Genomic DNA, 12,724 nt, shown 5'->3' on the forward strand with positions numbered 1-12,724 from the left:
GTTCCTATCCCTCAGATCTCAGTTCTGATATATTTTCATGAAAGTCTTGTGTGATCCAGCATTTAGCACCTCTCTCCCATTATAGACCCTCACGGCATTTATTGCTCTTTTGTTGAGCTTGTAGTTTTAATTCTAATTATGTATGTACTTGTGTGATTCTTCCATTATGGTACATCTTATTCACCAGTCTGGATATTCTAGTAGGACTGAATTTGTTTATTATTGTTTACTGTAATTTATTTCCAATTCCTCGTCTATTGTCATCAGTAAACATTTTTTGAAGATTGAATAAAAAATCTAGAATGGAAACATAGATCTGAAATTTCAGAGTTTGAAAATGGAGCAATAAAGCATACTTTTAAAATTGTAAGGGAATTGTTTGTGGAATAAAACATTACTTAATGAAATAATTGCTTCGGTTGTATTATCTCTGAAAAACGTATGTCAGGTCAAGTTTCTTACATCTTACCCCAGAGTCATCTAGATTCTGTTGGGCTGTAAGCCCCCAGGCATGATTGTCTATACTTTATAAATCCAATCAGCCCACGTTACACCCTTCTGTGTAACCTAATTTTCCATTTCCACTTCTTTCTCCAGAACGTAGCTAACCTCATGAAGTGAGGTCTTAGGTGAGTCTAATCACTTAAAAATCAGACTTGTCCAGAGAAGACATCTCCAGAGAATACACACTGAATATGCAGCTGTTGGGCTTCAGGCACCCAAGAATTACTGCTTACCTGGATATCCAAAAAATCCTCCAGACATGAGACTACTCACAGCAGATTCTGGTGCATATCACATTTGTAATAAAATACTTCCCAGGGCACTTTTGTCTTGTCTAAGCAAACATGAACTATCCCAGCTTTCTCAGTTATTTTAAATAACATTAATGTTTGAAATATCTGTAATTAGAGCATTTATAATATATTGGTTTATGTTATGTCAAGTTATTAGACTTTTTTATTATTGAGACAGGGTGTCATTCTGTCACAGGCTGGACTGCAGAGGCACCACCATGGCTCACTGCAGCCTGGATCTTCTGGGCTCGAGCCATCCCGCTGCATCCATCAGCCCCCTGAGTAGCTGGGTCTATAGCATGTGCCATCATGCCAGGCTGATTTTTAAAGGAATGTTTAGTAGAGATGAAGTCTCACTATGTTACCTACACTGGTCTGGAACTCCTGGCCACAAGCCATTCTCACACCTTGGTCTCCCCAAGTGCTGGGATTAGAGATGTGTACCACCATGCCTGGCCTCCCTTGTTTATTCTACTACCTTATGCATTATTGGACATTTTGGGTCTTAAAAGTTATAATTCCACAATGTTCATGTAATTATGGAATCCATAAAGAGCCTACAGTTGCTTGTATTTACATGGAATAGTCCTTTCTTAATTTCAATTTTATTGTTTAAATTGACAAATGTTTATTAACTTGTTTCTGAGATACATCAGTTTTGTTGCATTCAGGGAGTTATTTATTCTCTATCTTATATGATTATTTTGTATAAATACACCACAGTTTAGCCATTCTAATGTTGAAGAATATTTTGTACCTAATTTGAAGCTACTATAAAAACTGATGCATTGAACAATATTGTGTATATCTTAAAGTATATGTAGGCAATCAGTTGACTATATTTTAGAATTCCAATATTTAGCCTATGAGTAAGGAATGTGAATAGTCAGTTTTCCCAAAAATAATTTCCATTTATATCTCCCCAGCCATGAATAAATTTCATTTATTCTGTATCTGTGACAGCTCACAATGTTATGTGTCTTTAAATTTTGGTAATTCTTGTGGGGGACTGTGGTACAACTGGTGGATTAATTCTTACTTTTATAAGACTAATGAAAGTGAGCACATTTTTATATTTGGTCAGTTATTTATGTATCCAGTTCTGTAAAGTGTCTGTTCAGATATTTTACCCAATCTTATATCGAGTTCATTGTCTTTTATTTATTACATTTTAAGTATTCATCATGTACATGTATTGTATGTTATTTTATGTATGTTCAGGTGAATATCTTTCTCCACTATTCGTTTGCATTTTATTTCTTGTATCATGTGTTTTGAAACAGAGAACTCATCATTATTAATATAAACCAACTAATTTTTTTAATTATTAATTTTTGTCCTGGTTAAGAAATCCTTATGAGAATATTGCATCATGTTCCCCTTACCTTCAGGACTCGAATCTCTTTGGAAATGACTGTGTATGGTTTGAGGTAGGAGTCAATATTTAGTTACTTTTTAAAAAAATATTCAGTTAATCCAGCATTGGTCTGATCACCCTGTGTATTTCAACATAGAAGAGCACACTAATAATGCAGGATTATTTATATATGTAGTGAGAATTGAAAATAAAGCCCAGCATAGAAGGTCAAATAATATTAACTCAAAGGATAGATTAGTACAATTAAACATGATAGATAAGTGTGATATAGTTAGATAAAGAGAAAGAAAAACATTTCCTAACTATCGTTGAGACTTCACTCTAAGTTTTTTGCATGAAGCAAAAGATCCTGCCTCTCTTCCATTGATTTTAACTTCATTAAGACATGTCTGTCATCTATTATTTCACTCAGTGACACCCAGAAATAAAGAAAAAAAACAGAGAATATATTTTATGCCATGATCATTAATAATGACTTTTCAAAAATTATTTAATAAAGTATCAATACACATACTTTTAGTGTTTTTACCATATTTAATAGTAACACAATAAATGAGTTTTAATAACATTAGAAGGTAATTGAAGACATAAAACAGAACCTATTTGTCCTGTTTGATAAGGCACAATGAAGAGGGCTTCCTGGGATAGAGCGGTTCCCACAGCAAATGAACACATTTCTGATTTGTCACTGGTCAGAGGTGAATACAGCAAAAGATAGGCCTGAGAGGAGGTGAGAAGGAGCAATTAGGGATGGTGTATATAAGGGAGCTTTGATTAACATCAACAAAGCTCACAGTTCCAGCTTCACAATCCAGGAATAATCCTACGTGACTGGTAGGTCTTGGGACATATTGCAGTGCAAGTGGGGAGGTGGTAAAGAGACTGAACTGAATGTCATTCTTAACACATGCAAGACTAAAGAGTCCCTCCTCTCCATATATATTGTCATTCTGATTATTCTCTTTCCAATACTTATTACAGACACCAAAAGCCCAATTCCAAGAGTCTCCCACATAGACCTCCCAGTAGTATTTGCCAGAGGTGAAAGTCTGAGCACCCCATGCAAGAAAACTTGTAGGTGTTGCAGTGGTATGGGGCGCATTTTGATGGTCACATCCAATACAAATGGTTCTCAAATCTCCATATTGAAAGATATGACTGTTGGCTTCATCATGATGCAGAATAATATCCACTGCAAAATAAATAAATAAATAAATAAATAAATAAATAAATGGAAAGAAAGAAAGAAAACATGCATAGACATGTGTAAATAAGGAAAAATTGTTCTATCAAGAAGTTACTTTACCAGGAAATGTAAGGTCACAAGGACAATTTTGCTTGCAACTTCTAATAAAGTATAGAGATGATTAATATTATCTATAAGACAAAATGCTAACCACAGATATTAAAAATGTTTTGAAAACTTACATATTGAGAGAGAAATGTAAAACCAACTTCTTTCAATCCAATTTTCAAAGCAAAATTTACACATTATGTACCCTAAATGCTATACTGTTGTGAAGATCATTACTTAGAAACGCTTCTTATTCTTAAAAACTAGTGCTATCATTTGGGAAAGAATGTGAAGACTTTCAGTTACGCAATAACTGCTCTAGCTAACTGGATAAAAATCTATAAGTACATGTCATAAGTGATAATTTAAAGCAGATTTCTGCAAAATCTTTGAGTGCATTCATTTGAACAGCTAAAACCAGTCTCTCTGTGTCCTCAATGCTAGCTCGGGGCTGAAGCTGGATTTTAGACTTAACATGCCACTTTTCATATTGCAATTAAACTGAACTTCTTTTTGTTTATAATTTTACTTGTTTTCACAAAATGATTTCTTCTTTTTATTTTTACCCATTAACTAATTTTTTTGTAATACATAATATATAACCATTTAAAAAAATAAAAAAAAAAACCCAAGAATCTCCAGTAAACTATATTCCCCAAAAGAACAGTTCTTAGCTATTCAAATGAATACACTAAAGAAATGTAAAATTTTGTATTTAACATTAAATAACTCACCTTCATTCTGAGCATTGTTTCATTTGCTTCTTTTTAAGATTTGTTATACTACTCCTTTTTCCCATTATGTAACTCAGTACATATGAGGCCATAATGTATTTGTTTTTCACTATCTTTCAAACTTAATGCTGTAAGTCTGCTATAAATACAGACACAGATACAAAAGGATTGCATGATTATATTGTTCACTTATGGCTATAAAGAAGTAAAATATTTGATAAAGGGTGAAATATTACCTATGTGATCCTAACAATAATAATATTTAAAGTGGAGTGCTGCCTGTGGGTGGAGACTTACCTCGGAACTGGTTGAGCCTGTCCCTTAGTCCAGTGATGGGCCCTGCACTGAGCTCTAGATTCAGAGGCTGGGGCATGTGCAGCAGCACAGACTCACTCCTGCAAGGAAAAACCAGCAGTTACAACATCTATAGTCATAAAATAAATAAAAATCACTCTTTGTATTTGAAAGACCTTTCATGAGAATCCTTTGAATCCACAAATTTGATAATTCAAAAATTATTACTTCCTATTTGAAATTAATTACTATTTACAGTTTCTGAATTTTAAAGCATGGTGGGAGAGTCTGAGTCAGAATTCAGTCTGATCTTTCTTTTTTTTGCCCCAAATATGTAAGGTTCTTTAGCCTTATGGCCTTGAGAATATTTAGAAATGAAATTCTGAGTTCCACTTCTTGGCAGACTCTCCTAAGATCTTTGTCTGAAATAGCAGGGTTCTGGGGAGACTGCAGCATCTGCTGTTTCCTTTTCAGGATAAAGGGTGTGAAACTTGTTCTAGGCAGCAAGATCTGCTTTTTAGAAACAAGCTTCTCTAGGGACTTATACAGTTCTAACACTCCACAGTTTTTTCAATCTAGTTTTCAGAACTGTTAACTGATATGTATATATGTACAAACAACAAATCACCAACACTTTTTCACTGCTAAAATACTTTCCCCCACTTCTCCCCTGTTTCCTCTGGCGACTGTCTCACCATCCACAAAACAAAACTTTATCTTTCATCTATGCAGGCTTTTAAGGAATAAAACAAAATCAGGAATAAACATTTTTAAAATTTTATTTCACTATTCATTTATGTATTTATTTAGTGGTCTTGTCTTTTCTGGTGTGGGAATGAAAGTAGATGCAAAAAAAGAGTAGTATCAATATCTTAATCATTTATGCCATGACTTTGGTAGAGCCTGTTTTAATATTTGTGGAAACTGAAAGAACATATGCTAAAATCTAGGTACACACTCACCTGTGTAATATGTCTCCAAAACCCTGTAAAAAAAAAATAGAAAGAATTAGTGCATTTCACAAGATGCATCTTTCACTAAGTTCAGTGTGAAATTTGGTGTCAGTTTCTGAAGATATTATTTCCCTACCATCTCCTCTTCTGCAAAGCATTTTCTATTTCTTCTGTAATGAAAAACCTAGTTAGTCGTATTACCATTAATTAATGTCCTGGGAAAGTCTGAGTCTTGAAGACATTCTCTAAAGAAGTGAAGGAAGAAGAGGCCCAGAGGGTCTATGCTCTGTGGTAACCTCGCATAACCTAATCAGTCATCTTTCCCAGAACCTATTACACAAATGAGTGGACCCAAAAATAATATTAGTGAGATCCTAGATTCCCATAACTTCCGATCTTGCCATGTCCTCAACTTAACCTAAATGTAAATGAATCACTCACTATTTCATACATGTTTAGCAACACAAAGTATATTATTGACTTAGATGGGGAATATTTCTTGGGGCTGTTACCTTGACCATTCCACAGAGTTTTGTGGCTGGGGGATAAAGTAGGAGGGAGCTTTGGCCTGGTAGAATCTCTTGGCGGGGCTATATTCTCCCAGTAAAGTAGCATTAGTTATGCAAATGTGTTTGTGGAAACACATCATGGAAATAAAGGTAGGGAGATGGATTTCAGCCATGAGGAAAATACCTATTCACGTGCATATTCAAAAACTTGAACCATGTTGTAGCTTGTACCTGAAGTAGTTCCACATCTGGTTTATGGCACATTTTCTTCAGCTCCTCATACATTCCTCTTAAAATCTCCCTCCTATGAGCCATTTTGGCTTTACTTAAATGAAGTTGATGAAAAATATCTTTCCCCTTCTTTTTCAGCATCTCCAAATTATGCTTTTCTTCTTCATGGTGAAATGTAGGCATCTTCTGATACTCAGCTCTAATTGCTTCTAGCCTTACATTCACATAATCCTGCAGTGATAATAGGTTAGTCAAAAGAGATATGTATTTATCCATCTACTATTAAATCTCACTGATTCCTTTTGTCTCTCAAACATCCAATAGTTTAAACCTCAGTCTTGCCAGTTCTTAGAATCCACAAATTTTGTTCCTTTCCTTTCTTGTATCTGATCAATTACATTAAAATTATTCAAGATAATGTGTTTTCTAAGATAGTTGGAAATTAAAAAAAAAAAAACACCACTTGGATTTCTCTATTCCAAACCATATTTATGGAAAAATAAGAAGAGTTCATGCTTGTGAGTTGGAGTATAGAGCTGTAGTTACTAGAAAGAAAATAATTATTTCTATTTCTTAAAAATTTCTATTTCTATTTCTTAAAAATAGAAAAACAAGTTGCTTAAACTCATTCTATGTGAAATGACCTTAGACTAGCATGTCCAGCTAAATGCATTTCACCCAGCAAAACCTATCCCAATAAGGCTGCATTTATTATTTGGCCATCTTTGTCTCTCTGAATTCATTTCCTTCCATTTTTTTTCTAACTCATCACAATCTGAAACATAGACTTCTTTGTGGTTCCTCAGGCCTCCAAATATACACAAATTCCAAATTACTGCACATGCTGTTCTCTCCAACTAGAATTTTACACACAAACACACACACACACACATACACACACGCATATATACATTTACATATATACACACTCATGGTCCACAGATACATCCATACACACCTTCGTGTTCCCCCTCCTCTTTAAAATTTTGTTTCAATTTGAATTTTTCAGTGAGGCTTTTTTCTGACCACCCTATTTAAAACTCAGACACTCATCTCCAGTTTCTGGTCTCTATTGTTCTTTTCTACTTCCCTGCTTGATTATTCTCCAACAAAGAACCTACCACACTCGAACATATCATGTATTGCACATATTTGCATATTGACCATTTGCCTCTCTTATTTGGATTGTACGATTTGTGAGGACGAAGATGCTTTCTTTCTCCTATACTAGTAAACTTTCTAATTTAATATTCAACATAGGCTAGGTTCTTATGAAATAATTTTCTGCAAACTAATATTAGCTATCATACCCTGAAAGTATACATCCACAGAGAAAATCATTTTTAATATTTTTCTGAAGTCCTCAGAGTTCTCCTTATATTTAGAGACTAGTTCCCATATTTCTGTCAGGTTTATATGTCTCCCTCAAGACACAAATCCACATTTCTCAACACTTTTCTCATATGTTATGTATTATTCAATATTAATTAGTTGAGATTCCTAATGTCATGGTTCCCCTAGATTTCTCCTGTCACTTTTTCTGCCTCAAATTTTCCATACAGTTCCAAATACTACTTGTCCACCAGCCTTCAGATTAATGCTGACCCAGGCTCAGAAGTTTCACTTGAGCTTTCCATGGCTGCCAAATAAATCTTGTGCCCAGCATTTATCCAACCAGCACATATAGAATGCTGTGAGATGGCCCAGTTTCTTGTATCTCTTGGTGTATAGCTACAGGTTTGTATGAAAACAAACCAGCATGCTTTGGGTGACATCAATGGTTTTGTTATAAATCCTATCTAACAGTCATACTATTCTACAAAAGAAATGAGGCCACTTTTTCTCAATGTTTTCTTTTTTTTTTATTGACTCCCAGAAACATTACGGTTTGATATCAAGTTCCTATTTTATGAGTCACCCGTTTGCCCACCATAAGTTCCTGGAGAAGTTAGAAGTTAGAGTAGTACAGGACTAACCTTCCAGTATCTGGTTCTGGTGGTTTCCATGTTCAGATTTCTGTGATTTTCACAAGCTTTTTCCCATAAAGACTGCATTTTCTTTAAAAGGTTCTCCTGCAAAAGAGCCATGAATTGAAGCACCAGTGAAGACAATGAAGTAACATGCAGACCGTTTCATAGGGAGGGGGCCCGGAATGAGAGACAAATAAGTCCCTAGTAAATGGCATTTCTTCTGTTTCCCTTCTTGTTTGTCAGATCCCAGAGGTTTCAAGCTAAGAAAGCCCCAAAGAGAGTTGCTTAAAGGGAGGCAGAGTTGGCTTGATCCAATCTCCAAGAAAATAGACCCACAGGAATTTCCTGTGTCCTTTATGGAAATAGATGTTCAGAGGCATCACTTACCCGGTGTTCCTCAGCAGCCCACTCAATGGGACAGTGTCTGTGATCCTGGTGCTCCTGAGAGCCGGAGCACAGCAAACAGAGCAGGCTCTTGTCCACGTCACAGAACATCTTCTTTGTCTCCCTGTGAGTGCCACACATTTGCTCCTCAGAGCTCAGGAACAGCCAGAGACTGGCTTTTCTGGCAAGCGAAGCCATCTTCTTCAAACGAATGTTAGTTTTGAGGTTTCTGTGCTGTGTTGTCTTTATGCATTCAAAGCACTGAGCAAGAATTGGGAAGTCTTGCCAGTTGAGGTAGAAACAGGGCCTGCAAAAGCTGTGCCCACAGTCTATGGTGACCGGGTCTATGAAGTAGTTCATGCAGATGGGGCAGGTGAGTTCCCTCTGGAAGGCTTGCAAGATTCCAGAATTCATGTTTCTGAGGAAGAAAGAGCAACATCATTTTGGGGTTTGAGTTGATGAAAAGATTCTGAACATGTGGAGATATGTGATAGCCATAGTTTCTTCTCTTAACAGGGTTCATTAAAGCACAGCGAACTATTCCTTCTGTAACAAAAACAAAAATCTCACACAGAGAGTCTCACAGCTTCATAGTAGATGTTACTGACTAGATGACTCACAACCCTTCTACTCCTGGTTCCTGTCTGTAACATGATACTAACCTATTCAATTTCCCATTTTCTGAATGTGGATCTGGAAATTGGATTTGATTCTAAGTGGCCTAGAATAAATTGTAGTTATTCCTATTCTTCTTTCACATAACTGCTAAATGAGTATGAGAGAATGGGAAAAATCACCTTGGCCAAAGAAACATGAGAAGATGACCAGAGGGTTCTATGACATATTTTTAGAGGGAGACACAGCAGTGGGGCAGCAAACCACCATGGCACATGTTTACCTATGTAACAAACCTGCAAGTCGTACACATTTATCTCAGGACTTAAAATAATATAACATTAAAGTAAAATAAAAACCAAAACCAAAACAAAAAAATATCAACCAAACAACAGAATAAGCAAATTTAAAAAACCAGCAATTAAACCAATTTAGGTTTAATAGAAGAGAAAAAAATAATTAAAGATATTGGGCCCTTTTATTTTCTCGTGGATTAAATTAACTTCTCCTAGGGATACCCAAACTCTGAACTAGCATATAGTAGGATTTTTGTTAAACTCAAAGAGGTGTAGTTATATTTCTATGGTGTGATGGTGAATTTTAGGTATCAGTCTGAATGGATTAACCAATACCTAGGGAACTGGTGCAGCATTGTTTCTGGGTGAGTCTGTGAAGGTGTTTCCAGAGGAGAGAGACATGGGAGTTGGTGAGCTGAGTGGGACCATCATCCCTCAATGTGAGTGGGCCCCATTCAATCAGCTGGTAACTCAGATAAAAGGAAAAAGCCAGAGAAAAGGCAATTTCCTCTTTCTTTCTGCTGAAGCTGGTTCTGAGGCTTTCAGCTTTGAGCTCAGACAGGATGCTGGTATCCTCAGGATACCAGCTACATTGCAACTGCTCTGACTCCATAATCAAGCAAACAAATTTTGCTGATGAATTCCCTCTCATGTAGAATCATGTGTAGCTTGAGGACAGATACATGTTCTGCGAAATGTGTAAGGAGGTATTATTTATTTACTTTTTGAGATGGAGTCTCCCTCTGTCACCCAGGCTGGAGTGCAGTGGTGCAATCTCGGCTCACTGCAACCTCCATCTCTCAGGGCAAAGCGAATCTCCTGCCTCAGCCTCCTGAGTACCTGAGATTACACGAACACACCACTACACCTGGATAATTTTTCTTTTTTTGTTTTTTAAATGGAGATGAGATTTCGCCATGTTGGCAGGCTGGACTTGAACTCCTGGCCTCAAGTAATAATCTGCCTGCCACAGCCTCCCAAAGTGCTGGGATTACAGGCGTGAGCCACCACGCCCAGCCAGGTGGTTTTATTGTTTTGACATGATAGAATATACTTATACAAACCTAGATGGTGTAGCCTCCTACACACCTATGGTGTACAGTACAGCCTATTGCTCCTAGGTTACAAAACTGTACAGCATGTTCTGCACTGTACATTGTAGGCAATTGTAGCACAATAGTAATTATTTAGTATGTAAACATATTTAAATACAGAAAAGATACAGTAAACATACTAGTATTATAATCTTTTTTTTTTTTTTTTTTTTGAGATGGAGTCTTGCTCTGTCGCCCAGGCTGGAGTGCAGTGGCTGGATCTCAGCTCACTGCAAGCTCCCTCCCCTGGGTTTACGCTATTCTCCGGCCTCAGCCTCCCAAGTAGCTGGGACTACAGGCGCCCGCCACCTCGCCCGGCTCGTTTTTTGTATTTTTTAGTAGAGATGGGGTTTCACCGTGTTAGCCAGGATGGTGTGGATCTCCTGACCTCGTGATCCGCCCGTCTCGGCCTCCCAAAGTGCTGGGATTACAGGCTTGAGCCACCGCGCCCGGCCTAGTATTATAATCTTACGTGACCACCATGTGTTGTTTGTGGTTGACTGAAATGGCTCATGAATGTATCTCTACATATACACATATACATCCTATGATTCTGTCTGTCTGGAGAACCCTGAATAATATATAAACTATAGTCTTTGTTTGGCAGTTTTAAGTCCTTTACTCTCCTTTATTTGATAACACTGCTGAATTTTAGTGAAAGAAATGAAAAATCTTAGAATTGCAAATATTCTCCAGAGGTCATCTAAGTCATTTTAAGGAAGTTTTCATAGTTTAATAAGATTAAGACTCAAGTGAGATCACAACCACCATCATGTATCCAATTTTACATTTGGTCAAAAAATTGTGTTTTAATTTCTAAACTAGGATGTTTTGGGGAACTTTTTCACTTTTTTCAGTTTCACTATTTTGCCTCTCTCATCACTACCTTACTAATTTAAAGTCCTGTCTAAAAGCTGAATGAATTAATTAACATTCATTAACGTCTTCTGAATTCAATTTTACAATATTAATTAACTCATTACACATATCTATGTGTACTTATATGTATTAATATCAACTCCATATATTTATTATGCATACATATCTGTTGCAGCAAACACTAGATATTTAAATTTTTTCAAAACTATATTGAAGAATGATAGAAAACACAAAATAACAACAATTAGTATCCTCATAATTCATACAATCTATATTAAGAGTATGAATTAGAAATGGTATCATTGTGTAGATTTAAGATAATGAGATATTTTTAACATTCTATTATTCTGTAAAGGAAAGAAGATATAACTTTATCAATATAAGTTTCACTTACTGCTGGATTCTTTTAATGGTTCCCACAATGATTCTTCTAGAAATAATTCTGTTAAGTACTCCTCAAGGTCAGGAGCTCATTCACTGCAGTACTGAATTTCAGAGGTCACCAAAATACAGCTCCCTCTAAGTGCGGTCCTTCTCCTTTGGAGAAAACTGAGCTTGTCTCTTCTATGCCCTTTTATAAGAATCTGTGAAGACCACACCCACCTCTTTAAGTGGGTGGAGTATTGAGAAAGGTTGAGAATAAGATGATTAGGTTTATGCAGTATTTAGAACACACCTTTGCACCGCTGATTAAATTATCATCACTCTTTCATTCTAAAAAACAGTGACTTAAATGAATCATATGTAACATAAATCCTATCAGATTAGACATACACTAGAAATTAATATGCATTTTATACTGTTTATTGAGTTTCATCCAAGACACAGATATTCCTTTAAGGGCACATTTATTTATTCTAGAGAAACTGTCTCCTTGTGGAGACACTCGGTGGTACAATCATAACTCACTGCAGCCTTGAATTCCAAGGCTCAAGGGATCCTCCTGCTTCAGCCTCCCAAGTAGCTAGGACTACAGGCTCACACTATCCCATCTGGATAATGTTTTTTAAAACTTTTCATAGAGTCAGGGTATGATTCTGTAGCCCAGGCTGTTCTCCAGCTCCTGTCTTCAAGTGATCCTCTGGTCTTGGACTTCCAAAGTGCTTGGGAGCACAGGCATAAACCACCTTGTCCAGCCTTAAATGCTGCTTTAGCACATTTATAGGATATTCCCAGAGAAGTCCAACAGGAAGATACAAATTTGTTTTGTTTTGTTTTCTACCACTCTAAGAGAAATCACTGATTAACCTAATAGCCACACTAATTTGAGGTCTCTTATTGAATTTACAAAACTTC

At 36.3% G+C, this 12,724-nt stretch overlaps 1 protein-coding gene across 1 annotated transcript; it reads right to left on the reverse strand.

Moving 5' to 3' along the window:
- Positions 1-2,689: 2,689 nt before the first annotated feature.
- Positions 2,690-12,013, reverse strand: LOC104672806 (tripartite motif-containing protein 49D-like). The gene is made up of 7 exons (XM_010376662.2): positions 11,823-12,013; positions 8,548-8,962; positions 8,167-8,262; positions 6,191-6,421; positions 5,460-5,482; positions 4,501-4,598; positions 2,690-3,367 (listed from the first exon to the last, which is right to left on the reverse strand). The coding sequence occupies exons 2-7, from the start codon at positions 8,956-8,958 to the stop codon at positions 2,868-2,870; spliced, it is 1,359 nt and encodes a 452-aa protein (XP_010374964.2). The 5' UTR covers positions 8,959-8,962; positions 11,823-12,013; the 3' UTR covers positions 2,690-2,867.
- Positions 12,014-12,724: the final 711 nt, after the last annotated feature.

This window comes from Rhinopithecus roxellana, chromosome 15, assembly GCF_007565055.1.
Source record: "Rhinopithecus roxellana isolate Shanxi Qingling chromosome 15, ASM756505v1, whole genome shotgun sequence".
Taxonomy (NCBI): domain Eukaryota; kingdom Metazoa; phylum Chordata; class Mammalia; order Primates; family Cercopithecidae; genus Rhinopithecus; species Rhinopithecus roxellana.

Bases quoted from the DNA above. Each gene is read 5' to 3' on its own strand.
- LOC104672806 (XM_010376662.2), bottom strand. From the start codon at position 8,958: ATGAATTCTGGAATCTTGCAAGCCTTCCAGAGGGAACTCACCTGCCCC. The intron at 5,483-6,190 runs GTACAAGCTACA...TTTTTTTTACAG, and splicing joins CAGATGTGGAACTACTTCAG to GGTTTTGGAGACATATTACA. The intron at 4,599-5,459 runs GTGAGTGTGTAC...TTTTCCTTGCAG, and splicing joins TTTGGAGACATATTACACAG to GAGTGAGTCTGTGCTGCTGC.